Below are 27151 nucleotides of genomic sequence, written 5' to 3' on the forward strand. Positions count from 1 at the left end.
CCTGCTCCGGCTCCTTCATAAATGGCCAATTCATAACAACAAATTTACTGTTGTAAAATATTGAACATCGTGCTTATTCAGTTTCTCACCATCATATAAGTAATCAGACCACTTAGAGCAAAAACTACATTTATTAGAATACAATTAGAATATAGCAAATAACTTTTATAAACTTTTCTAAACTGTAAGTAAATATGCAATAAACACTTTTATGCAGTTAATAAGAAGAAATCTATAAATTTGTCCTCAGAAAAAGTATTGCCTCTGTCAGATCCTCCTTCATGGATGCCCTCAAATCTGATCTAATTATTTTGAGAGCAGAGAACAACCTCTCTACACTAACTTGTGTTGGTGGCAAAGCAGTAACCACTCGGGCAACATCTCTGACAATGTCAGGATACAGAGGAATCGCTTGTTGCACTGTTATTTTTGATGAACGGTCAAATTTCTCAATTTCTTTTAGTGCAGATGAAAAATTCTGCTGAAATGGACTGGCTGTGTTCCTTGATGGGGATGACTCTTCTTCTATGCGGGAACGCTTTGCACGGTCCTTGTGATCCAAATATTTTTCGAAATTAAATTCTTCATCAGTTGATGATGAGGGTGAAGATGTGGCAGGACGACCAAATTCTTCTTGTTCCTCCTGACTGTTCTGCAACCCTTTCATCCTTACTGCTATTTCAAACAGAACTTCTTTTCCTTTACTTAGCTGTTGATCATCTAGAAGAATCCGATGCATTGGGTCTACATAAACAGCTGCCAAAAGAATGTTATTTTGTAATAGTAGCTTCTCTCTCCGTTTCATTGATGTAGCAATGCCACTTGCAATTAACCCTCCTCTTTGGGACAGGCGAAACATCAGGTTCTTCCACTCCTTTAAGAAAATACCTGGAGTTAAGTCCTCTGCTTGTAATTTTTTAGTCACTGTAAATGGGTGCTCTAGCAATTTTTCCAGCTCAGTCACCTGATTCCACTGACTTTCATTTAGCGTCAGTTGAGGGTTAGCCATGTCTACAAGAAAGGTTTTCAGTTCAACCAAGCGCTGAATCATTAAGTACTGCCCCATCGTGTGGCTTGATCAATAATTGCCCCTTTTCCAGCACGTCTCTTCAAAATTGAGTCAACTTTAGGGGTTCTGGCAACAGCAGCCAATTTTCTCACCTTGCCGATCAGTGCAGCAGCATGTCCTTCTTGCAGACTGTCTCTTATAGCCAGCTGTAGCGTATGCACAACACAGCGCATGTGATGAATGAAAGAACATATTGACACAGTTTCAATAAGATCATCTAAACTATCATGTTGCTGTTCATCTGAAGCAACTTCAGTTTGCTCCTCAGTTACAATACTGTGTTCCTCTATTTCAAACATTTCTGTGTCTGTGGACCCAGAATGTTCTTCTAGCTGCTGGTCACCATCATTACTCTCATTCATTAGCTTAATAGTACTTATCATATTTGAAGCATTTTCAGTTACGACAGAAAGAACTTGCTCTTTTTTAAGTTCATAGTCTTGCAGAACCTTTTCCACCAAGACCTGGAGAAACTCACTGGTGTGATGAGCTTTGGTGTCTTTTACTGCCAATGTCTTGGTAACTATTTCATTTTTGTCACAAACAAATCGGACATTGATGGCAAAATAGTTCACTCTGTGACGTGTGCAGGCATCCATTTTAAGAAACAGAAAGCGTCCCTTGAGAGTTTTTTTTAAGTTCTTCCTTTTGTTTAAAAGCTTCGATTACTAATTTTCTAATACTCTCTCTCTCCAGAGAAACACCAAGCTTGCGGGCCATTTCCCCATTTAGACATATAAAAGCTGGTCGTGAAAATAATGAAATAGGCACACTATATCCTTTACAACAAGCTCTATGATCTGTTTTTTAAATGTATCTACTGTCATTGTCACTGTAACTTTGTCACTGACAAAATATCTTGCAACTGATGGCTGCAAAGTTCTCTGCTCCTTTGTTTGGCTGGAAGAGCTGGGCACTGGTTAATTGGTTTGGATGCAGTCTTTCTCATCCACTGCTTTCAGTACTTCTGGATGAAAGCGCTGTAAATGTCTCTTTAGAATAGAAGCTCTGGTAGGAGCATTTTTATCTTTGCCTGAATATGCACTCATCTTGGCTTCACAGCATTTGTTTTCGTCTGGATCATTTGTCATACACTGACAGACAATGTTTTCTATCTTGAGTGATGGTGAAATGTTCAAATACAGCTGATTTAATGTGATGCTTCTTTGACATTCTCAGGTTTTTAATTCTGCATTCACAATCCAAATGACAATTGTTTTTCCTAAAAACAATTGTACAAAATTATTGCCAGGTCGTACAACTGATATAGTGGTCAGTAATACTGTTATTATTCCTCATGTACTCACAGTTAACTGATGCAAAGTTTGTTGAAAGGATAATACTTCTTACAGTCTTCCTCTTCTGAGTAGCAGGCAGCTGTGAGATGCTTGGAAGACGCACACCTAGTATGATCTAGTCTAGAGGAGGAGCTTTACTACTAAGAATTTGCAACACATTTTCACTTTCAGTTTCATACATTGTAAGTAGGGGGGTTGGGGCAGCATGAGGGTAACCAAGTATAAGATTAGATAAGGGCAGTGGAGAACAGTGACACACAAGAAGTAAGAAATGTCTCTATCTCCAGCAGAACTGCTTATCACTGTTGTTCATAGTTTGATAGAACATATATATTTGAGTAACATTTATAAAATTCATATAAAAGTTCAATTATGAAATAATAATACATTTTTTTAAAGCTGGAGTCGGTACATTTCTACCGACTCCAACCAAAACTAACTCCAACTCCACGACTCCGACTCCACAGCCCTGGAGGGGAGGGGGGCCCTATTCAATAAGGACGGTGCAGGAACCCTAGCTCCATCTAACCCCTTGCAGGGGTGAGGAGAGGGACCGTCCGCCACCTTGCCCCCCGCAGTCCTTAGCATTGGTGGGGCAGCAGGGGCCGCACGGACTACGCTTGTGCCTCTGTGCAGTGTAGGGTTTCAATACCCTAGGGTGGACAGGGCTAAGTCCGGCATCATGTCCCAAGGTGCGGGAGAGGATACGTGGAGGGACACTCACACGTGCTCGCCCGTTGCTGGTTTGGGGAGATCGGACCCCTTCCATAGGGTCCGTCACCCGTATCTCACCTCCGTGGTCTGACAATATCCCACGGTGCGGGAGAGGATACGTGCAGGGACACTCACATGTGCTCGCCCGTTGCTGGTTTGGGGAGATCGGACCCTTTCATAAGATCCGTCACCCCTATCTCATCTTCATTGTGAAAGAACGGAGAATTCGGAAAAAAATCCCCGTTGTGGGAGAGGATACGAGGAGGGATACTCGCACGTGCTCGCCGTTGCTGGTTTGGGGAGATCGGACCCTTTCAATAGGGTCCGTCACCCCTGTCTTATCTTCATGGGGAACAAGAAAGAAAAAAAAAAAATCAGTCTTGAGACAGACCGACGTGTGCCTCCAACAGACACTAAGCAAAAAACTGGCTTCCGCCCGCAATCGGGGCGATGGTGTATACGGCAGAGGAGGAGCTAACCTCTTTTTTTCACTTAGTGTCAACCTCCAGACAGCAGTAGCATACACCCACAGTACCACAGTACCTGTGTCCCACAATGAGACGAAGGAGAAAAGTAATTCAATAAACCTTTATCACATTCAAAGCAGTTTTCCCATTACATTAGAAAATGCAGCATAGCTAGGATATGCCATAATTTACTGACTAATCCAAAAGGGCCCGTCACACTAAGCGATATCGCTAGCAATATCGCTATAACGTCACTGGTTTTGTGACGTTGCAGCGATATTGCTAGCGATATCGCTATGTGTGATACTTACCTCCGACCGGCTCCCCCCGCTGGTTATCGCTGATCGCGCGAGAACATCCTGGGCCGTTTCTCGTCATCAGCTTCCTGCTGTGGTGACGAGTGACGCGTGGACGCGGGCGGGAGGACGTCTTCATCGTCTCGTCTGACAGGTAACGACCGCCGACCGCTGCTATGTCGCTGGTGAGATCTGCCTGTTTGGCAGCTCACTAGCGACCACTCAGCGATGCACCAGCGACCCTGACCGGGTCATATCGTTGTCGGGATCGCTGGTGCATCGCTAAGTGTGACAGTACCTTTAGACTGAGGGGGCCTAAATGCTATCTGTGATGCCCCTAGTTAGAGAACTTAGTCCCCTCATTCACTGGATGGGAAAGGGATTCTAATACCAGAACGCCTTTGAAAACAATATACTTACATATTCTAGTGATATACCATACCCCTCCATGGTGAGAATATGCCTTTAAGAACTTGTATGGATATCAAAGTATAGCTGAATGGTTGTAGGAATTAAATCTCTTCAAAACCAGAAGACTTTATTTTTGCACTTTTGTTTTTTTTTTTGTCTCCTTCTTTTAAGGGCCACCATAACCTTATCAGGGCTTGCTGTTTGTGGGACGAGGTGTTCTTTTGACATGATTCAATATACCATTCAATGACTAGAAAAGGGGGGGGAATCCAAAAAGCAGCAAAATTCGGAAATCCCTCCTCCCACCTCACTCTGCAATTGTTTTTTTGAGTTTTGTTTTGATGGCATTCCTTCTACAGTAAAAATGACCTGCCAGTATTATTCTCCAGGTTAGTTTGATTATGGCAATACCAAATTTGCATATATTTTGTTTTTTAACGTGGTGAAAAAAAAAAAATCAGAACTTCTTTAAAAAAAAAAAAAAAAAAAAAAAAAAAAAAAAAATTTGCTTGTGCTGCCATTTTCTGAGACATTTAACATCGTCAATTTTCGGTTAATGAAGCTGTGCAAGTCTTGATTTTGTCCATTGTGAGCTTTCATTTTAGTGATCGCAGCTTGGTGTACATTACAACGCCTTGATAGCCTTCTATTGCATTTTTTAGCGGTGTTGCAGTAGTCACCTATAACTATCACGTTTAATTTTTTTTATTTACAATATTTATCTATCAGGTTAACCCTTTAATGACAGCCAATACACCTTTTTACTGACCTGAGATATGAGAATAGCATCCCCATACAGGTGACAATCCAGCAACTGTCAGCTGTACACTATAGCTGACAACTTGCTGCATCACAAATGATCAGTGTTGGCACTGTCCATATCTGTTTAATCCCTTAGTTGCTCCTGTCAAAAATGACTACATCTAAGGACTGGTTAATAGAATGCGGGGGCTTCCGTTTTAATCTAATTGACACACCGAGATCATGATTGTGTGGTTCTAATGTTTGCCATAGCAATTCATGGCCAAATATTGGCCTTAGAGTCTCCCGGCTATAGCGGTCAGTTCAGAAGTTAGCGACATTTAGGTGGCAAACAAACACTTTTTCATTCCTGCTATACCACTTTGCATTAATTCCTGAAAATCACCTGAAAGGTTAATAAACTATTTGACAGACGTTTTCAATATGTCAGGGGGTGCTGTTTTTAAAATGGTATCACTTTTGGGGTCTTCCAATATATAGCACCCCCAAAGTCACTTCAAACCAGGATAGATACCTCAAAAAAATAAATTTTATTAATTTCCTTGAAAAAATGAAAAATTATTGCTACATTTTTAAACCTCCTAAAAGGCTAACAAAATGAACTAGCATTTTAAAAATGCTGCTAATGTAAGGCAGACATGTGGGAAATGTTATTTATTAATGTTTTTGTGTGGTATGACTCTCTGGATTAAAGGGATAATCATTCAAAGTTTGACAATTGCATTTTTTTTTTACATTTTTGTCAAATTTCTGATACTTTTTATAAATAAACACAAAACTTATCGACCTAAATTTACCATTATCATAAATTATAATGTGCCATGAAAAAACAATCTCAAAATCAATGGAATTTGTTGAAGCGTTCCAGAGTTATCACCACATAAAGTGACATTGGTCAGAATTTAAAAAATGGTTCTCCGTCACTAAGGGGTTAATTATTTATTTTAGCATATCAGACTTTTTTTGGGCACGACAATTCCATGTATTTTTCTTCTTATTTATTTTTAAGGGGAAAATATTGGCGTTTCCAACTTTTATATAGGTATTTTTACTGTATCTTTTAGAACGCTTTTGGGAATGTAAGCGGAGATCATTTGATCGCTTATAGTATATACTGAAATGCCACAGTAGGGTTTTATATAGCAAAAATAATCTCCTCTGAAGCCCACCCACTGGTCTTCAATGTGGCACTGTGAAGGCAGGCAAAAGGCCCATCAGCAGTTCCGCGGCTGCCATATCAACCCATCAACATCCCACGATTGCTGCATGGGGGAGAAGCCATAGGCGCATAAACCATCAGACACCCCCCCCCAGCCATGTACTAAAAATACCAGAGATAAACAGAGGCATTTAGCAAAGTTAGCAGCATGTGGAGCTCAGCTCAACTTATTCTTGCTGTTTGAGGGAAATAATGGCTGAGTAACTTAACCTGCATCAAAGAGGGGGATCCGATATTGGGTGTACCAGAAAAGCAATTTCGTAAAATGGTTAAATATATTTTGATATACTGCTGTGTGTTAATGAGCTATAAAATTAAATGATAAAAGGAAACCGGTCATATCGGGAAATGCTAATTACCTGCGGATATGAGATAAGTTAGTAGGTAAATAACTTCATCGGGTGGTGCAGCGAGCGGTTACAATCACAGCTTACTATAATATTAGCCCAGCATTAATCACTCTCCAGAACCTGTTTGACAAACACTGAAGAGCTGGCTGTCAATGAATCTGCCGGTGATTGATTATAACAGCACGCGGCGTAATAAACAATGGCCATAACTGCTCCCTGCAACGCCCCAATGAAGGGACGGAAGCAGCCGCTGGGAGAACAGAAGATCATATTCTTCCTGTAGCCGCTGCTCCAGTATGCAGGCATGACTTATGCCATTTACCTGCAGCTTAACGGCATTTCTGCAGGTATATAGCAATTCTGGACACGAAACATGGATTTTTATGAGTACTCACCGTAAAATCCTTTTCTCAGAGACGCTCATTGGGGGGACACAGATACTGTGGGGTGTATGCTTCTGCCGCTAGGAGGCTGACACTAAGTGAAAAAAAGAGGTTAGCTCCTCCTCCGCAGTATACACCCTCGCCCCTATTGCGGGCGGAAATCAGTTTGGTGCCAAAGCAGTAGGAGGACAAAAAATCAGCCTTAATACAGGTACAACATGTCCAAAGGAAAACACCACCCTTATATCAAATAAGTAAACACATATTCATTTAAACAAGAGCCAACTGGCTAATAGGGTGGGTGCTGTGTCCCCCAATGAGCGTCTCGGAGAAAAGGATTTTACGGTGAGTACTCATAAAAATCCATGTTTCTCCTTCGTCTCATTGGGGGACACAGATACTGTGGGACGTCCTAAAGCAGTCCCTGGGTGGGAGATTGACTCACCGATCCAAGCTACATGCACCTGTTTAAAGGTGCGCCACCGTTGCTTGGAGACTCCTTCTACCCAGGCTTGCATCCGCCGAGGCCTGAGTATGGATATTATGTTTGGCAAATGTGTGCAGGCTGGACCAGGTTGCTGCCTTGCAAACCTGTTCTGTCGAAGCCTGGTGCCGAAGCGCCCAAGAGGTGCCCACCGACCGGGTAGAGTGCGTTGTGATCCCTGCCGGAATCGGCGTGCCTCTAATGCAGTAGGACTCCTGAATAGTCAAACGAATCCATCTGGCTATGGTCGACTTTGCGGCAGCGATTCCCTTCCTGCGTTCTTCAGGGAGCACGAACAGCGTGTCCGTCTGAGGAAAGGGTGCCGTCCGTGACACGTACCTCCGGAGGGCTCTTACCAGGTCTAACGTGTGAAGAGCCTTCTTCCCCACGGTGCACCGGTGCTGGACAAAATGAAGGCAAAGCAACATCTTCAGTGATGTGACAAAGAGGACACGACCTTCGGCAGAAAAAGAGGGGCTGGTCTGAGGACCACCTTATACCTATGGAAAGTGAGGAACGGAGCTCGGCAGGATAGAGCCGCCAGCTCTGAAACCCGCCTGATGGAAGTGATGGCCACTAGGGGAACAACTTTCAGGAAAAGTACCTCAAAGCGATATCCTGAAGCGGTTCCAATGGAGCTTCCTGCAGAACACTTAGGACCATGTTAGGAACCCAGGCGTCCATCGGCGCCATATAGGGAGGTATCAAGTGGGACACTCCCCGGATGAAAAGTTTTCACCTGCAAATTGGTAGCAACCCTGCACTGGAACAGGACGGATAAGGCCGACATTTGTCTCATGCGGAAACCTGGGGCAAAGCCCGAGTCTAATGCTCTACCGACTGAGCTATCCGGGCTCTCTGAGCCCGACTGGAGAAAAACCAAGATGTTGGAGATCGAGAATCTTAGCGGAGAAACACCGCAGCCTCGACATCAAGCAAAGAACACCTTCCAGGTGTGGTGGTAAATTCATGCTGAAGCAGGCCTCCGGGCGCTAATCGTTGTAGCGACCACCTTGCTCCCGAACCCTGCCTGGGTTAGAATCCAAGATTCAACGGCCCTGCCTTCAATCACAGGGTCCCTGAGTTCGGGTGGCAAATTAGCCCTTGAGACGGTAGATCTGGGCGCTCTAGCAGGCGCCCAGGAACATCGGCGAGCAGCTGCCTTAGATCTGCGTACCACGCTCCACGGGGCCAGTCTGGGGCCAGCAGAATCGCCGGCCCCCCTTCCGTCTTGATCCCTTTGCTGACTCTCGAGTAGTGGCAGTGGGGAAAATAGATATGGGAGGCGATACTGGTTCCATGGTAGAACCAACGCGTCCACTGCGAATGCCTGCGGGTCCCTGGCCCGAGCGACATATGTGGGCACCTTGGCATTCACTCTGGAAACCATCAGGTCCACATCCGGAGCTCCCCACAGTTGACAAATCTGTTGAAGAACTTTGGGATGTAGAGACCACTCTCCGGATGCAAGACCCTGCCGGCTGAGGAAGTCTGCCGCCCAATTTTCCACGCCCGGGATGTGGACAGCCGAAATCACCGAGTGGTTTGCTTCGGCCCACTGAAGAATGTGCTCCACCTTGCGCATGGTTGTTCTGCTGCGGGTGCCCCCCTGACAAATAATGTAAACCACCGCCGTGGCGATGTCCGATGGAATCCGGACGGGGCGGCCTGCTAGAAAGTGATGAAACTTCTGCAGAGCCAGCCGAATTGCTCGTATCCCCAATAAGTTGATCGGGAGGCGTGCCTCCTGTGGCGACCACCGTTTCTGGGTTGTGTGGTGGCGAAACACCGCTCCCCAACCGAGGAGACTGACATTGATTGTCATTATCAGCCCATGACATGGGGGGGAAAGGTTTCCCCTAGGCCAGAGAAGAACTGGTTATCCACCATCCGAACGACTGCCTGACTTGAGAGGACAGTTTGCACCACCGATCGAGCATGAAAGGATTCTTATCCCAGGCTGACACGAGGCGTGCTGCAGGGGGTGAAGGATGGAACTGGACGAAAGTTATCGCTTCGATTGCTGCCACCATTTTCCCTAGGATCCTTATCGCGGATCGGATGGTATGAGGGACTGGTTGGCGTAGTGTCCGGACTCCCTGCCGGAGACTAGCGCCCTTTCCTGAGGGAGAATTATCAACCTTCAGCAAGCGTCGAAGATCATTCCTAGGAAGGAGATCCTCTGAGCTGGCACAAGAGATGATTTCTTTGCATTGACCAACCATCTAAGCGGCAAGAGTATCTAGCATGATGTTGACACCTTCCTCACATGCCCGTATTGACGGGCCCTTGACCAAGAGGTCGTCCAGATAAGGCAAGATGACTATGCCTCGAGAATGTAGTGTGGCCCTGACAATTGCCATAACCTTTGTGAATACTCTGGGAGCTGTGGCTAGCCCGAAGGGTAGCGCTACGAACTGCAAATGCTGAACGCTGATGGCGAAGCGTAGCCGCCTCTGATGAGGAGGAAAAAATGGGAATATGCAGAAATGAGTCCTGGCTGTCAATTGAGGCCAAGTATTCTCACTGCTCCATGACCGCTATGACTGAACGGAGACTCCATCCGGGAATGTCTGATCCTGATGAATTTGTTCATAAGCTTCAGGTCCAAAAAACAGGCCTGACAGACCCGTCCTTTTTGGGAACTGCAAAAAGGTTGGAATGAAATCCCTGAGCTCTTCTGTGTTCCGGCACTGGAACAATGACTCCGTTGTGCAGGAGCGACTTGATGGCTCCCAATAGAGCCCTTACCTGGGTATCCACCCTGGGAAGCCGGGAAAGAAAAAACCATCTTGGAGGGTATCTGACAAATTCTATTTTGTAACTGGAGGACACCCAATTCTTTTACCCATGCGTCATGAGCGATGTTGGCCCAGACGTGGTGAAAACAGAGTAGGCGGCCGCCCACTTTGCTGGTGTCGTCTGGTAAAGACCTCGAGTCATTTGGCCGATGATCCTTAGGATCTGGGTCCCCTCGATCTGGCCTGTTGAGCACGCATTCTCCCCAATGGGTGGGCTCTATATGGCCTGCCGCTCCCTATCCTGATTGGGGCGGCCTGAGGTGGCGGAATTGGGCCCCGTAGTCCACCCGGAGTCTTTTAACGCATGACCCCGGACCGGTCTCCTATTCGGGTCCCGGACCAGGCTCAGGCTGCTTAGCGGCCACCACCTGACCAATGCTGTCACGCCCGGCCTAGAATGGCCGGTGGCACTGCGAAAGGCCCGAAAACGTGCCTGAACCGGGAGACGAAAAAACGATTTAACCTTCTGCTGAGGGAGAAACCCGCTCTTTCCTCCTGTGGAGTCGGAGATAAATTGATACAAAAATTGGCGGCCGCACTGATAAGGCAGGGAAGTCAAGGACTTCTTGGAAGTAGAATCGGCCCGCCATGTCCTCAACCACAGGGCTCTTCAGATAGAGATTGCATTAGTGGCAGCAAGTGCTGAACAATTGGCCGCATCCAAAGACGCATTCAATACATAATCTCCGGCCATCGTCATCTGACATGTGACCTCCGAGATCTCTGCAGGTAGATCCTGCTCCTGCGTGACCTTGTTTAATGTTTCTGACTATGATATCATAGCCTTGGCTACCCAAGTTGCTGCGAACGAGGGAGCGAGTGCAGACCCTGACGCCTCATATACTGAACGACCTAGGCTCTCAATAAGGCAGTCCCGTGGGATCTTTAATCGAGGAAACCCTAGGGACAGATAACCGGGTCTTAGTGGCCAGGCGTGAAACCGGAGGATCCACTATCGGGGATTCCATCGTTTGTTTACGGAGGTCCGGAGCAAACGGATAACGTTTCGAGTGCCTTTTAACCCGAGTAAAAAGCAATTTTGGACGTTCTCTGTGCCGCTGCACTATGTCCTCAAACTCAGGGTGAGAGGAACAAATTCTGTGCAGCCGCTTCACCCGTTTACCTGCCACTTTACACCCCGTAGCCGCTGCGGTATCATCCTTAATCCCCAGGGTCTGATTAATGGCTTCTATGAGGCTGTCCACTGTTTCACGTGACCCTGGAGTGTCCAGGTCCATGGGCTCGTCTGAGTCACAATCTGAGGTCTGCTCGCTATCAACCACTGGTGACGGGGAGCGAGAAGCAGATCTTACGGATGCCGAAGGCACCGGATAGACTGGGCGACACAGTGTGGATTCGTTTCCCCCGGGTCTGCCTGGAGTGAGGGTGGCCCCTGCAGGCCGGAGGCTCCTGTGAGGTGGAGGTTTCCCGAGACACTGTCCCTGCCCCTATCTGGGGCTTGAAGGGATTCTATTGCTCTCGTAAGCGACGCCATGTACTGTGACAGTGATCGGGCCCACTACGGGGCATTTGACACATTGGTCGCGGTCGCAGGGGAGGGCTCCTGGGGGAGTTTGGATTCGCAGGCTTCGCATAAATGCTGCTCTGCGCCTGCGGAAACGCAGCCCGACAAGAGATGCATGCCGCGTAAAAGAACGTGTGCGACTTTGCTTTTGTTCGGACATGCTGTATCTGTCCGCTGCTGGGGATATGGGGAAGAGGTAGCCTCTCGGGCAGCACTTACCCCAGTCCTGCGCCCCCCCGTCCAGGATGCTCCTTTAAATCGCATGCCGACATCTGTGGCGCGCACCAGCCTGTAAAATCGCTCTAGGGGCGGTACTCCCATCTTGCGGCCTAGCCCGTGCTCTGAAGCCGGGGCCTCGATTTTTACCGCCGCCGAATGCGGGGCGGGCTGCCGGAAGTGACACGCGGCCCCGAGGGCGGAACTTCCGGCCGAAGCCGCGGCCTCAATTTTTCCCCTACCCGACCGGGGGGGGGGGGGGGGGGGGGGGGGCGGTACCAAAAGTGGCACTACTGACCGGCGCAGTGTTCCTGTCCTGACGGATCCAGATCCAGCAGGTATGTGAGGGGGTCTTTGATAAAAAATAGGACGGTGCAGGCACCCTAGCTCCATCTAACCCCTTCAGGGGGTGAGGAGAGGGACCGTCCGCCACCTTGCAGCACCGCCGTCTAGCGTTGGTGGAGCAGTGGGGGCCGCACAGACTAGTCTTGTGCCTCTGTGCAAGCCCATGGTTTCAATACCTAGGGGTGGACAGGGCTAAGTCTGGCATAATGTCCCACGTCGCGGGAGAGGATACGTGGAGGGATACTCAACACGTGCTCGACCATTGATGGTTTGGGGAGATCGGACCCTTTCAATAGGATCCGTCGCCCCTGTCTCATCTTCATAGTAAACTAGAAAAAAATAGTCTGGAGAGATCCAGACTGTGTGTGCCTCCATAGGACACTAAGCAAAAAACTGATTTCCGCCCGCAATAGGGGCGAGGGTGTATACTGCGGAGGAGGAGCTAACCTCTTTTTTTCACTTAGTGTCAGCCTCCTAGCGGCAGAAGCATACAGCCCACAGTATCTGTGTCCCCCAATGAGACGAAGGAGAAAAGTTCCTTTGAACTCATACTCTACTTTGACATTTTTACACCCATGGAGGCGCTAACATGAATATACAGTACTGACCAAAAGTTTGGACACACCTTCTCAAAGAGTTTTCTTTATTTTCATGACTATAAAAATTGTAGATTCATTCTGAAGGCATCAGAACTATGAATTAACACATGTGGAATTATATAATTAACAAAAAAGTGTGAAACAGCTGAAAATATGTCTTATATTCTAGGTTCTTCAAAGTAGCCACCTTTTGCTTTGATTACTGCTTTGCACACTCTTGGCATTCTCTTGATGAGCTTCATGAGGTAGTCACCGGAAATGGTTTTCACTTCATAGGTGTGCCCTGTCAGGTTTAATAAGTGGGATTTCTTGCCTTATAAATGGGGTTGGGACCATCAGTTGTGTTGTGCAGAAGTCTGGTGGATACACAGCTGATAGTCCTACTGAATAGACTGTTAGAATTTGTATTATGGTAAGAAAAAAGCAGCTAAGTAAAGAAAAACGAGTGGCCATCATTACTTTAAGAAATTAAGGTCAGCCAGTCTGAAAAATTGGGAAAACTTTGAAAGTGTCCCCAAGTGCAGTGGCAAAAACCATCAAGCGCTACAAAGAAACTAGCTCACATGAGGACCGGCCCAGGAAAGGAACACCAAGAGTCACCTCTGCTGCGGAGGATAAGTTCATCCGAGTCACCAGTCTCAGAAATCGCAGGATAACAGCAGCTCGGATTAGAGACCAGGTCAATGCCACACAGAGTTCTAGCAGCAGACACACCTCTGCAACTGTTAAGAGGGGACTGTGCAGCAGGCCTTCATGGTAAAATAGTTGATAGGAAACCACTGCTAAGGACAGGCAACAAGCAGAAGCGACTTGTTTGGGCTAAAGAACACAAGGAATGGACAATAGACCAGTGGAAATCTGTGCTTTGGTCTGATGAGTCCAAATTTGAGATCTTTGGATCCAACCACCGTGTCTTTGTGCGACGCAGAAAAAGTGAACGGATGGACTCTACATGCCTGGTTCCCACCATGAAGCAAGGAGGAGGAGGTGTGATCGTGTGGGGGTGCTTTGCTGGTGACACTGTTGGGGATTTATTAAAAATTGAAGGCATACTGAACCAGCATGGCTACCACAGCATCTTGCAGCGGCATGCTATTCCATCCGGTTTGCGTTTAGTTGGACCATCATTTATTTTTCAACAGTACAATGACCCCAAACACACCTCCAGGCTATTTGACCAAGGAGGAGAGTGATGGGGTGCTACGCCAGATGACCTGGCCTCCAGTCACCAGACCTGAACCCAATCGAGATGGTTTGGGGTGAGCTGGACCGCAGAGTGAAGGCAAAAGGGCCAACAAGTGCTAAGCATCTCTGGGAACTCCTTCAAGACTGTTGGAAGACCATTTCCGGTGACTACCTCTTGAAGCTCATCAAGAGAATGCCAAGAGTGTGCAAAGCAGTAATCAAAGCAAAAGGTGGCTACTTTGAAGAACCTAGAATCTAAGACATATTTTCAGTTGTTTCACACGTTTTTGTTAATTATATAATTCCACATGTGTTAATTCAGAGTTTTGATGCCTTCAGAGTGAATCTACAAATTTTCATAGTTATGAAAATAAAGAAAATTCTTTGAATGAGAAGGTGTTATCCAAACTTTTGGTCTGTACTGTACATAAATGTCACATTTGCTGCTAACTGCAGTATTCAGAGAGTAACTCATGCTGAACGTATGTATGTGTAATAAAGTAATGCTGATATCCATGCCTCCATTATTCAGGTGACGTTTTTCAATCATTGTGATGTGGCCATTTAAGACACTGGAGCCAGACTACCTTACCCGAAAGGCAGCCAACGTGTGGCACTTTATTGCCTGATGTTGGATCCCACATTATGTATACAAGCAGACTTGTAGCTTTAGACCAGACAATCCCTTTAGCGGGTCATTTAAAGATTAACAAAAATGTGGATTTCTCTGGAATAAGACATCAAATTGCAGATATCAAGGTACCAATTTATTAAAGCCTCTATGACCTGCATGTCCATATAGACTGCTTAAGAGGCTTGATCCTACAGACAGATTCCGAGACCAAACTTATTTAGCTCTTTAATATTTAAGTGGCAAACAAAAAAAAAAAGTGTGTGTCACGTGTAGCTCTAATTTTTTTGTGTCGTTTTCGTCAGTATAACATTTCTTAATTGCTTTTTACTACATTTGGGGAGGGCAAGTTGCAATGTTTTTTGTTTATGAAGTTTACCTTGTGGGTTAACCCCTTTATCACCTTGGGTTTTTCCATTTTTGTTTTTTGCTCCTCTTCTTCCCAGAGTCATACCTTTTTCTTTTTCCATCAATAAGGCCATATGAGAGATTAGTTGTACTTTTGAACGACACCATTGATTTTACCATATATTGCAAAGGAAAACGGGAAACTAACTTCCAAGTGCAGTGAAACTGCAAAAAAGTGCAATCCCACAATTGTTTTTTGTTTGTTTTTTTACCATGTTCACGAACTGCTAAAACTGACCTACAATTATGCTTCTTCAGGTCAGTACGAGTATGCAGATACCAAACCATTTTTTTATTTAAGTGGTAAAAAAAAAATCCAAAGTTTGCAAAAATAAGAGAAAAAAAGGGCCATTTTTGAGATCTGAGGATGGTTGAGGGTGAGCTAACTTTTTTACCGATACTATTTTGGGGTAGGTATGGTGTTTTGATCTCCCGTTATTGCATCTTATTGCAAAGTTACGGAGACCAAAAAAAAGTAATTCTGGCGTTTCGATATTTCTTGTTATACAGTTACTGATCGGATTAATTATTTTTATACTTTGATATATCGGGCGTTTCTGAATGCGGCGTTACCAGATTGGTGTATTTCTATTTTTTTAATTGTTTTATTTTGAAAGGGGTAAAAGGGGGGTGTGATTTGAACATATATTTGCTAAAATTTTACATTTTTTATTTTACATGCTTCAATAGTCTGCTTAGGAGAATTGAAGTTGCAATCTTCTGATCGCTTGTGCAACACATACATGGCATAATCATTATACCATACATTTTACAAATGTTCGTACGTGCAAGTACTCTTTCTTTTGTGGCAAGTCTATGGAAACCCTTGGTGCACTGTGAAAAAGCCTTATCTTATTTGATTGATCACAACCCAAAAAGTTAATGACATTGCTATAATGACATAACAGACTAACAATTGTCAAGGTGTGAAGTATTGAGAGGTTTAAAGTGCACTTGTCATTCTGAGTTTATACACATCACCTATGCTTGCTACAGATTTCAGAAATGCTTACTTTTTTAATGTTATTTTTCTTTTTACTTAATATTTTTCCTCCCTTTCCTGCTGACATTTTCTGCCTAATGCCAGTGGTTCCAGTATGCAAATGACTCAGCAACACGCCAGTAGGGCAATGGTCCCAGGTACTGTAGCTTTGGGGAAAGGACAGAAAAAGTCATTACAAATGTCACCGCTCGTTGTGATACATGCAGTGTAGTCTTTCAGAGAATGACAGGTGCACTTTAAAAGAGGTACCACATATCTGGGAGTTGTCTGTGAGCTGCACACCCAGTCATTTTGTGACCTAAACAGTGATACCCAACAATATAAAACACATCAATTATTTTAAAAAAAGCACTGTCCTACAAAACCCCCTTTTAGGGTATGTTCCCACGGTCAGTAAACGCTGCGGGTTGGACACTGCGTACATCCACAGCGTCCAGATGTTACAGCATAGTGGATGGGATTTCATGACGCGTGCAGGGATACCTCTGGCTTCCCTGCGTACACGCACATGCGCCACATCTTTCCAGACTGCAGCATGTCTATTTATCTTGCGGAGATGCTCAGTTCAATGAATTCATGCGGAATCACCTGCGTTCAAAAGTCGGCAGCACTTTCGACATGTGCTGCGTCCAAAGCGCCGCCAATACCGACTGTGGGAACATATCCTTATGCTTTCATGATCCAACAGTAATAAAGGTCATTGCTAAAAATGAGAGCATCAAACATCAGTCTGCTGGGGGAGAGTGCCATATATCTACATAAAAATGAATGAGCGCTTTAGAATCGGTGAGTTTGCTCACTACACCAACTTCAATGCCCCGACTTTTCTTTATGCAGAACACCAGTGGATGATTGCATAAAGTGTTGTCATAGGATCATGAAGGAAAGGCTTTTTATTTTGATTAAGGATGAATGCTTCCTACAATTTGTGTTCGCTGACTTTTTTTCCCTCGCTCAAGAAAATCTGAAAAAAGGGATTAAGCGCATAGTAACCATGCGATTATGCTGCAGTGCAGATACCACGGCCGGCACCTGCCTGCAGAAGAGTTTTTTTTATTCTGTATGCGAGCTGTGAGGGATGAGTAACCTGTCAGCAGGCTGCTTTATGAATACCTAATCAGAGCTCACATACACCAACCCCACCTTAGAGCACAAGCATATCATTAACACAAAACTGAAAATAAAGATTAAACCCTTAACCCTGGAGGCATTTTTGTTTTTGCGTTTTCATTTTAGTTCCCCTTCTTCTCAGAGCCATAACTTTTTTATTTTTCGGCCAATACGGCCATGTTAGAGCTTGTTTTTTGCGGGAAGAGTTGTACTTTTGTACACCACTGGTTTTAGCATGTCGTGTACTAGAAAACAGGAAAAATATTCCAAGTGCGGTGAAATTGCAAAAAAAAGTGCAATTCCACAGTTGTTTTTTGGTTGGCTTTTTTTTTTACTGGGTTCACTAAATGCTAAAACGGACCTGCCATTATGATTCTCCATGTTATTACGAGTTCATAGACACCAAACATCTCTAGGTTCTTTTTTATCTAAGTGGTGAGAAAAAATTCCAAACTTTGCTAAAAAAAAAAGAAAAAAAAAAGCGCCATTTTCCGATATCATTAGGGTCTCCATTTTTCGCGATCTCGGGTCGGGTGAGGGCTTATTTTTTCATGCCGAGCTGACGTTCTTAATGATACCATTTTGGTGCAGATATGATCTTTTGATCGCCCGTTATTGCATTTTAATGCAATGTCGCGGCGACCAAAAAAACATAATTCTGGTGTTTTGACTTTTTTTCTTGCTCTGCCTGCTGACAGGTTCGCTTTAAAATGTCCATGATCTGCTGAACTCTAGTTCTCAGTGAAGACAACCAGCCACCAGACCAGGAGATGTGTTCTTTGGTTGGACAGGAATCCTACCTGTCTGACCACCCTGGATCAGCTATTTGAGCTATCAAGATGAATGAACTTGGAATGATGAACTTTTTAGCATGGTATATATATATATATATATATATATATATATATATATATATATATATATATATATATATATATATATATACACACTCACTGGCCACTTTATTAGGTACACCTGTCCAACTGTGTGTTAAGACTTAATTTCTAATCAGCCAATCACATGGCGGCAACTCAGTGCATTTAGGCATGTAGACATGGTCAAGACAATCTCCTGCAGTTCAAACCGAGCATCAGTATGGGGAAGAAAGGTGATTTGAGTGCCTTTGAACGTGGCATGATTGTTGGTGCCAGAAGGGCTGGTCTGAGAATTTCAGAAACTGCTGATCTACTGGGATTTTCACGCACAACCATCTCTAGGGTTTACAGAGAATGGTCCGAAAAAGAAAAAAAATCCAGTGAGCGGCAGTTCTGTGGCCGGAAATGCCTTGTTGATGCCAGAGGTCAGAGGAGAATGGGCATACTGGTTCGAGCTGATAGAAAGGCAACAGTGACTCAAATTGCCACCCGTTACAACCAAGGTAGGCAGAAGAGCATCTCTGAACGCACAGTGCGTCGAACTTTGAGGCAGACGGGCTACAGCAGCAGAAGACCACACTGGGTACCACTCCTCTCAGCTAAGAACAGGAAACTGAGGCTACAATTTGCACAAGCTCATCGAAATTGGACAGTAGAAGATTGGAAAAACGTTGCCTGGTCTGATGAGTCTCGATTTCTGCTGCGACATTCGGATGGTAGGGTCAGAATTTGGCGTAAACAACATGAAAGCATGGATCCATCCTGCCTTGTATCAACGGTTCAGGCTGGTGGTGGTGGTGTCATGGTGTGGGGAATTTTTTCTGGGCACTCTTTGGGCCCCTTGGTACCAATTGAGCATCGTTGCAACGCCACAGCCTACCTGAGTATTGTTGCTGACCATGTCCATCCCTTTATGACCACAATGTACCCAACATCTGATGGCTACTTTCAGCAGGATAATGCGCCATGTCATAAAGCTCGAATCATCTCAGATTGGTTTCTTGAACATGACAATGAGTTTACTGTACTCAAATGGCCTCCTCAGTCACCAGATCTCAATCCAATAGAGCATCTTTGGGATGTGGTGGAACGGGAGATTCAGATCAGGGATGTGCAGCCGACAAATCTGCGCCAACTGTGTGATGCCATCATGTCAATATGGTCCAAAATCTCTGAGGAATGCTTCCAGCACCTTGTTGAATCTCTGCCACGAAGAATTGAGGCAGTTCTGAAGGCAAAAGGGGGTCCAACCCCTTACTAGCATGGTGTACCTAATAAAGTGGCCAGTGAGTGTATATATATATATATATATATATATATATATATATATATATAGTGACGTATGTGTGGTTTGGTGTTTTTATGCCATCGGAAAACCCTCTAAACATACTGTAAGGCTGTGTTCACACACTGTTTTTTTCGCGTTTTTCCCGCGGATTTACCAAAAAATCCGCTCAAAAGAAGCTTCCCATTCATTTTAATGCATTTTACACTTTTTGTGCATATTGATGCGTTTTTTACCGCGCAATAAACCGCAGCATGCTCATTAATTTCGTGGTAAATTCCGCATTTCTGGCTTTCTATGTGTCTGGGGACACGCGGAAAAATCGCGGCAAAAAACGTGCGTTTTCTGAGAAGGAGTCCCGTTTTTATGCAGAAATTTTCTGCATACGTGTGCACATAGCCTAAGGGCAGATTCATCATGGAGATTTAAAAAAAAAACAAACAAACAAACAAATACTGTTTTCTATAACGAGCCTGTCCCCCTTCTAAAACAAAGGCACAAACAATCATATTCCTGAAATTAACAACACCCAGAAGCAATTTGAGAAAACTCTATCCTTTGCAGAAGTCTTAAGAACTTACCTACTGTATAATTTATTACATCTCTTCCATCCAAACAAATATTTTCACTGTTGGACTGCGGCTCTTTTGATTTCATTCTTAGTGTGACAGGTTCAATGCTGGGAAATTCTACAAAAAAAAAAAAAAATTGAAAGTCCAAAGGAAATACTAATTATGGGTGTATTCTAATCTTGGGCATTAATGATATATTCATAGGATATGCAAATTTACAAAAGGAGCATTGTGTGGCCTATAAGTCTTCTTAAGTCAACTTGGCACTCTCTATAAGGAGACTTTATATCACTTAGCTAATTGAGACCTCCTGCTTTGCACTGATGAGGGGCAAATGCCCCGAAACACATGTCTGCAAATGAAATGTCTGGTTTGAATTCCTTTCCCAAGTCATGTGGCAAGGTTTGTTAAAGAGTTGATATTGACTTATAGGACTGCTACCCCCCAATAGATGGCGCTACAGATCATTTCCTCTTCCTTCCTAAAGAGAGGTTATTTGCATACCTAATATGACACTCGTTTGCCAATTTAGTGGTGCAGCATAATGCTTTTTCCATTTAAATCAATGTATTATTATTTTAGTTCAATATTCCTTTAAAGGGAATCTCTCACCTCATTTTTGGACTATCAGCTGCTGGCACCGCCATCAGGGGTTTATCTACAGCATTCTGTAATGCTGTAGATAAGTCCCCGATGTAAGCTGAAAGATAAGAAAAACAAGTTAGACTATACTCACCCGGGGGTCCGGAGGTTGTCGCCGTCCGGCGCCTCCCATCTTCTAGCAATAATGTCCTTTTCTTTGCTTCCAGTCGTGGCTCCGGCGCACTGCTCTGCCCTGTTGAGGGCATTAGAGAGTACTGCAGTGCGCAGGCACCGGACCAGTTCAGAGAGGTCTGGCGCCTGCGCACTGCAGTACTTTACTCTGCCCTCAACAGGGCAAATAAAGTACGCCTGCGCCAGAGCCGCGACGGGAAGCAAAGAAGAGGACATTATCTCTACAAGATGGGAGGCGCCGAACCGGACCACGACACCCTCTGGACCCGAACCGGACCACCCTTGGGTGAGTATAATATAACTAATTTCTCTTATCTTTCAGGTTACATCGGGGGCTTATCTACAGCATTACAGATAAGCCCCTGATGGCGGTGCCGGCAGCTGATAGACCAAAAATGGGGTGACAGACTCCCTTTAATTCTAGGGAGCGGTACGTGCAGTGAAGGCTATGGGAGGTATTTGCCACATATCCTATATTTTGTCACTGACTATACATAAATTATATACAGAGAGAGAAATACATTTGCATGCTATGGTCATCACTGCACTCACCTTTCAAAATAACATTTTTTTCACAAATGTTGTAGGGTTTTTCAATTATGAACTTTTGTGGAACTGCAACCATATTTGTCTTATTAGTACCAGAGGTAGATGCTCTGTGTCCTTGTACTAGGAGTGAAAAACAAACCTTTAAAAATAAAGCAGATCAGTAACAACACCATTCTGTGACAGCTCTGGCTACCCTTGGCTACACAAGTCTACTTGCCAGAATAGATGTATGGCTACATACGCAGCTCTAACCCCTCAATCCACCTTTGGTGACCTCTGAAGGTGAAGACTTCAGCAGCAGATCTTTTTTAGTCTTAGAAGTTTTGAGGGGAGATCTCCATGGATAAACTAGTTTTTCCAGCCAATCCCACTCAAACCTTGAATACGAAATTTGCAGGATAAGACAACACCTTTTCATGCCCCTCCTAAACAATCTATGCAGTGTGGCGGACTGATACGCGGCTCAAAAGGGGCCACTGCTATTAATGATTGACATGTATCACCTACCTATACATTGTACACCCCTTCATGGCAATAGCAAAGATACATCGTTGTGAAAACCAGGACCTTCGGTTTCCTACTAGAACATTGCCTAGAGTAACACACTACCTCTGCCGGCTTGCATTCCTCCTCTAGGGCCGCCAGGTAACCACTCCCTGGCCACTCACATGATGTAAATGAAAAACAGATTCATCCTACTAGGTCATCCTTATCTTTTAGTCCATGGTCCAGTAATGATGCTAATCTGCCAATGCAGTTGACTTTGAAAGAAGACAGGGTTTGGCGGAGCAGGTTGGCAAGCCGTGATGCATTGTGTACTACAACACCTTTTGTTCAGTCAGTAGCGTTTCCTTCAATTTTTTCCTAAAGTAGCGCTTCTGTGAGATCATACAGTATTGGCTAGAAGTAGCTGCCTATAAGCACCAATAAGCATGGGGAACCCATGATGAGCCCGGCGATGGGTCAACTGTGATCCTTTCTTGATCCACATAAATAGGGACAAACCACTGCATACCAGAAACTCCCCAAAAGACCTGACAGTTTAGAGATGCTCTGACCCAGTCTTGTAGCCATCACAACTTTAGCTGTTACTTCCAGCTTTTCCTACTTCTAACATATTAACTTCAAGAACTGATCATTTATTTACTGCACAGTAGATTCATACCCATTCACTCCACTGCCATGATCAGATCAATGTGCTTCCATTTTCCTGACCGTTTTTCACAGGACTCCCGTAGCTTTTTTCGATTTTTCGTTTTCCGTTCCCCTTATTTCCAGAGCCATAACTTTTTTATTTTTTCGTTAATATGGTCATGTGAGGGCTTACTTTTTGCAGGATGAGTTGTACTTTTAAACTACACCATTGGTTTTACCATGTCGTCTACTCGAAAACGGGAAAAAAATTCCAAGTGCTGTGAAATTGCAAAATAAGTGCAATCCCACACTTGTTTTTTGCTTGGCTTTTTTTTGCTAGGTTCACTAGATGCCAAATCTGACCTGCCATTATGATTCTCCAGGTCATTACGAGTTCATAGACACCAAACATGTCTATGTTTTCTTTTATCTAAGTGGTGAAAAAAAATTCCAAAGTTTGCTAAAAAAGAAAAAAAAAAAAAATTGTGCAATTTTCTGAGACCCGTAGCGTCTCCATTTTTCGGGGTCGGGTGGACTTATTTTTTGCGTGCCGGGCTGATGTTTTCAACGATACCACTTTTGTGCAAATATGTTCTTTTGATCGCCCGTTATTGCACTTTAATGCAATGTCGCGGCGACCAAAAAAACGTAGTTCGGGCGTTAATTTTTTTCTCGCTACGCCATTTGGCGATCGGGTTAATGCTTTTTTTTATATTGATAGATTGGGCAATTCTGAACACGGTGATACCTAATATGTGTATGTGGGATTTTTTTTATTGTTTTATTTTGATTGGGGCGAAAGGGGCATGACTTGAACTTTTAGATTTTTTTCATTTTTAAACTTTTTTTTTTTTTTTTTTTACTTTTGGCATGCTTCAATAGCCTCCATAGTAGCCTAGAGGCATGCACAACCCGATCGGCTCTGCTACATATGGGAGATGAGCAGATCGCCCATATGTAGCAGATTTACTTCTGTGCTTTGAGCGCTGACCATCGGGCAGCACTCAAAGCCATCTGCCTGGAACAACCATAGAGGTCTCTATGAGACCTGTGGTTGTCCAGGCAACATGACGTCGACCCCCGATCACATGACGGGGTCGGCGATGAGCTCATTTCCGGCCCAGCTTTGACAGAGGGATTTAACTAGTTAATAGGCGCTGGCGGACGGCGATTCCGCTCGCGCCTATTGTGGGCACATGTCAGCTCACCACCGGAGTCCACCTCAAAGCAGGGGATCCTTACCGATGACGTACTATTCCGTCATCAGTAAGGAAGGGGTTAACTTAGTTTTTAATTGAAACTGAGTACTGTTATGGCCACCGCTGGTAACTCACCAGCGCGGCCCCGCTCTTCGGCGAGTTCCCCCTGCTGTCATCTTAGGCTCCCGACGCGTCTCCGCTTCGTGCATGCATGGTGGCATCTTTGCCACAGCAAGGGTCCGAGAGCTCTGCCCCCAACATGGCGGTGCCCACTGGGTATTTCTGCACGACGTCCGCGCAGGTAAGACGCCTGATTATCTTATGCGGTATCTTTCACTAAGCGTGCTACCAGATCTGAAGGCCCCTGTGTCTCTGTCTTGTCCGTCCTGCCCTGTGCCTCTGCCGTACCTGCTTGCCCTGTGCTTCTGACGTACCTGTTTAACCTGCATCTCTGCCTCACTCTCTTGTCCAGTACCTCTGCCCAGTTAGCCTTTTAGTGTCTCAGCCACCCCTGTCTGTTGTGGCTGCTGAAGTCCTTCCGTTTCTGTGTTCCCGTTGGTCTCTGTGTACTTCTCTCAGTATTGTTACCTTCTCTCTTGCAGCATCCAGCTGCTGCCAGCCCCAGGTCCTCCCGGTCCCGCTTGCCTTCCATACTCCTCAGTTCCCGGTGCCTCCAAACGCATATCTGTACTCCTTCCTCACCCGGTCTTCCTTGCTATCTTCTCTGTGTTGCCCTAAGTCGCCCCTTTGGCTCCAGCCGTTGTGGTTCCATCTCCCTTGGGCCTGCCCCTAGCACTCCCTGTATAGGGGGTGGTCTTCACCTGGTCCACTCGCCCTCGGGGGCTCTAGAGCCATGAACCAGAGGGTCCACTTACGGGTTTTTCCCTATTGTCCTAACCTTAACAGGTACCATCCTCCAACTGCCGCTTCATCACTGATTTTGGAACAGTTTTTGTTTTTCTAGTGTGCCCTTTCATTCCAAGGTTATGCCCGAAAGAAATAAAGAGTGGCCAATAAGAAGTATTTCCCATCAAACAACCGGGCATATTTCTTGCATTTCAGCACTATGGCACTTGCCAATCAAAACCCAACTGTGTCATAGGAAAAGCAAATGCTGACAGAGAAGATCACAGATTCTGCGCCTGGATCAGCTTTTTCTCCTGACATGAGATTTTTCTCAGATGACCACACCAAGAAATCCACAGTTGCCGAGTCTCTTTCTACTACTGGAGTGCTAGACCACAGCGGTGCTAAAGCACCGGAGAGCAGCAGCAGCCCCCGGAGCACCGGAGAGCAGCAGCAGCCCCCGGAGCACCGGAGAGCAGCAGCAGCCCCCGGAGCACCGGAGAGCAGCAGCAGCCCCCGGAGCACCGGAGAGCAGCAGCAGCCCCCGGAGCACCGGAGAGCAGCAGCAGCCCCCGGAGCACCGGAGAGCAGCAGCAGCCCCCAGAGCAACGGAGAGCAGCAGCAGCCCCCAGAGCAACGGAGAGCAGCAGCTCCCAGAGCAACGGAGAGCTGCAGCCCCCAGAGCAACGGAGAGCTGCAGCCCCTAGAGAGCAACGGAGAGCAGCAGCCCCTAGAGAGCAACGGAGAGCAGCAGGGCAGGAGAGCAAAGCAATGAAATTACATGACCGCGTAGTATTCTCAAACAGATTTCTTAAAGAACATATTCAGAGCTCACCAGATGCATATTTGACATCACGTTTACCATCAATCTGCAAGCTGTTCTTTGAAGGGTGTTCTTGAAAATTAACCCGACGAGGAACTGGTGGCGTTGAAGGATAACCTGTAACAGATACAAAAAAGAAACATGGATTTTTGTGAGTACTCACCGTAAAATCCTTTTCTCCGAGACTCTCATTGGGGGACACAGACTGTGGGTGTGTGCTACTGCCGTCTGGAGGCTGACACTAGGCATACAAAAAACAAGTTAGCTCCTCCTCCGCCGCATACACCCTCGCCACGATAGCGGGCGGAAACCAGTTTAGTGCAAAAGCAGTAGGAGAACATCCAAAAATTAGCCTTAACGCAGAAAATCATATGTCTGAAAAAGGACCACCCTACATTAAATGAGGAATTATACTAATTAAATAAACAAGAGCCAACTGGCTATCAGGGTGGGTGCTGTGTCCCCCAATGAGCGTCTCGGAGAAAAGGATTTTACGGTGAGTACTCACAAAAATCCATGTTTCTCCTTCGTCTCATTGGGGGACACAGAGACTGTGGGACGTCCTAAAGCAGTCCCTGGGTGGGAGGACAACTCACCGATCCAAGCCGCATGCCCTCCTGTCTAAAGGTGTGCCACTGCTGCTTGGAGAATTTACCTACCCAGACTCGCATCCGAGGAGGCCCGGGTATGCACATTGTAATGCTTACAAAAAGAGTGCAGGCTGGACCAGGTTGCTGCTTTGCATACCTGCTCTGCCGAAGCACTCACTGCCCGAGTAGAGTGCGCCCCTATCCCTGTTGGAATCGGTGCGCCTCTAATACGGTAAGCCTCCTGAATAGTTAGGCGAAGCCATCTGGCTATGGTAGATCGTGAGGCTGCGAGACCCTTCCTGCGCCCTTCCGGAATCACAAACAACGAGTCCGTCTGGCGAAAAGGTGCTGTCCTTGACACGTACCTCCTGAGAGCTCTTACCAGATCTAAAGAGTGGAGCGCCCTTTCCACTCTGTGTACTGGCGCTGGACAAAACGAAGGCAGAACAATGTCCTCATTAATATGGAAAGAGGACACGACCTTCAGCAGAAAAGGCGGCGGTGGTCTAAGGACTACTTTATCCTTAAAAAAGGTCAGAAAAGGAGCTCTGCAGGATAATGATCCTAACTCCGAGACCCACCTAATGGAAGTTATGGCTACCAAGAATACCACCTTCCTGGAGAGATATGACAATGAAATTTCCTGTAATGGTTCAAACGGGGCTTCCTGTAGGACACCCAGGACCAGGTTAAGGTCCCAGGCATCTATAGGTGCTCTATAGGGGGGCACCAAATGAGAAACCCCCTGAATGAACGTCCTGACCTGCATATTGGTAGCGATCTTTCGCTGAAAAAGGACCGACAAGGCCGAAATCTGCCTCCTAAGGGAACTTGGCGCCAACCCTGCGTCCAGGCCGGACTGCAGAAAAGCCAGGATGTTGGGGACCGAACAGGATAATGGCGCAACCCCGTGTTCTCGACACCAATGAAAGAAAACCTTCCAAGAGTTATGATAAATTTTCGCCCAGGCCGGCTTCCGGGCGCTAACCATTGTCGCAACCACTGGGTCAGAATCCAAGATTCAACGGCCATGCCGTCAAACACAGGGCCCCTAAGTTCGGGTGGCAGATCGGCCCCTGAGACAGTAAGTCTGGCCGTTCCAGTAGACGCCAAGGCACGTCTGCGAGGAGCTGCGCTAGATCCGCGTACCATACTCGACGGGGCCAGTCCGGGGCCAGCAGAATTGCCGGGACCCCCTCTGTCTTGATCTTTCTGATGACCCTTGGGA

At 45.7% G+C, this 27151-nt stretch overlaps 1 protein-coding gene across 2 annotated transcripts in view; it reads right to left on the minus strand.

Annotated features, from left to right (window-relative positions):
* LOC141082579 (uncharacterized) overlaps positions 1-27151 on the minus strand; it is a 110686-nt gene that overhangs the window by 12220 nt on the left and 71315 nt on the right. For both annotated transcript variants that reach the window (XM_073566564.1, XM_073566565.1), the window contains 3 exons: positions 25346-25450; positions 21335-21451; positions 20018-20125 (listed from right to left, as the gene is read on the minus strand). In XM_073566564.1, coding sequence (XP_073422665.1) covers positions 20018-20125; positions 21335-21451; positions 25346-25450 — 330 coding nt within the window. The remainder of the gene's footprint in view (positions 1-20017; positions 20126-21334; positions 21452-25345; positions 25451-27151) is intronic.

The sequence above is a fragment of the Dendrobates tinctorius genome, unplaced genomic scaffold, assembly GCF_039654945.1.
Source record: "Dendrobates tinctorius isolate UK_male_01 unplaced genomic scaffold, ASM3965494v1 ptg000018l, whole genome shotgun sequence".
Lineage (NCBI taxonomy): Eukaryota > Metazoa > Chordata > Amphibia > Anura > Dendrobatidae > Dendrobates > Dendrobates tinctorius.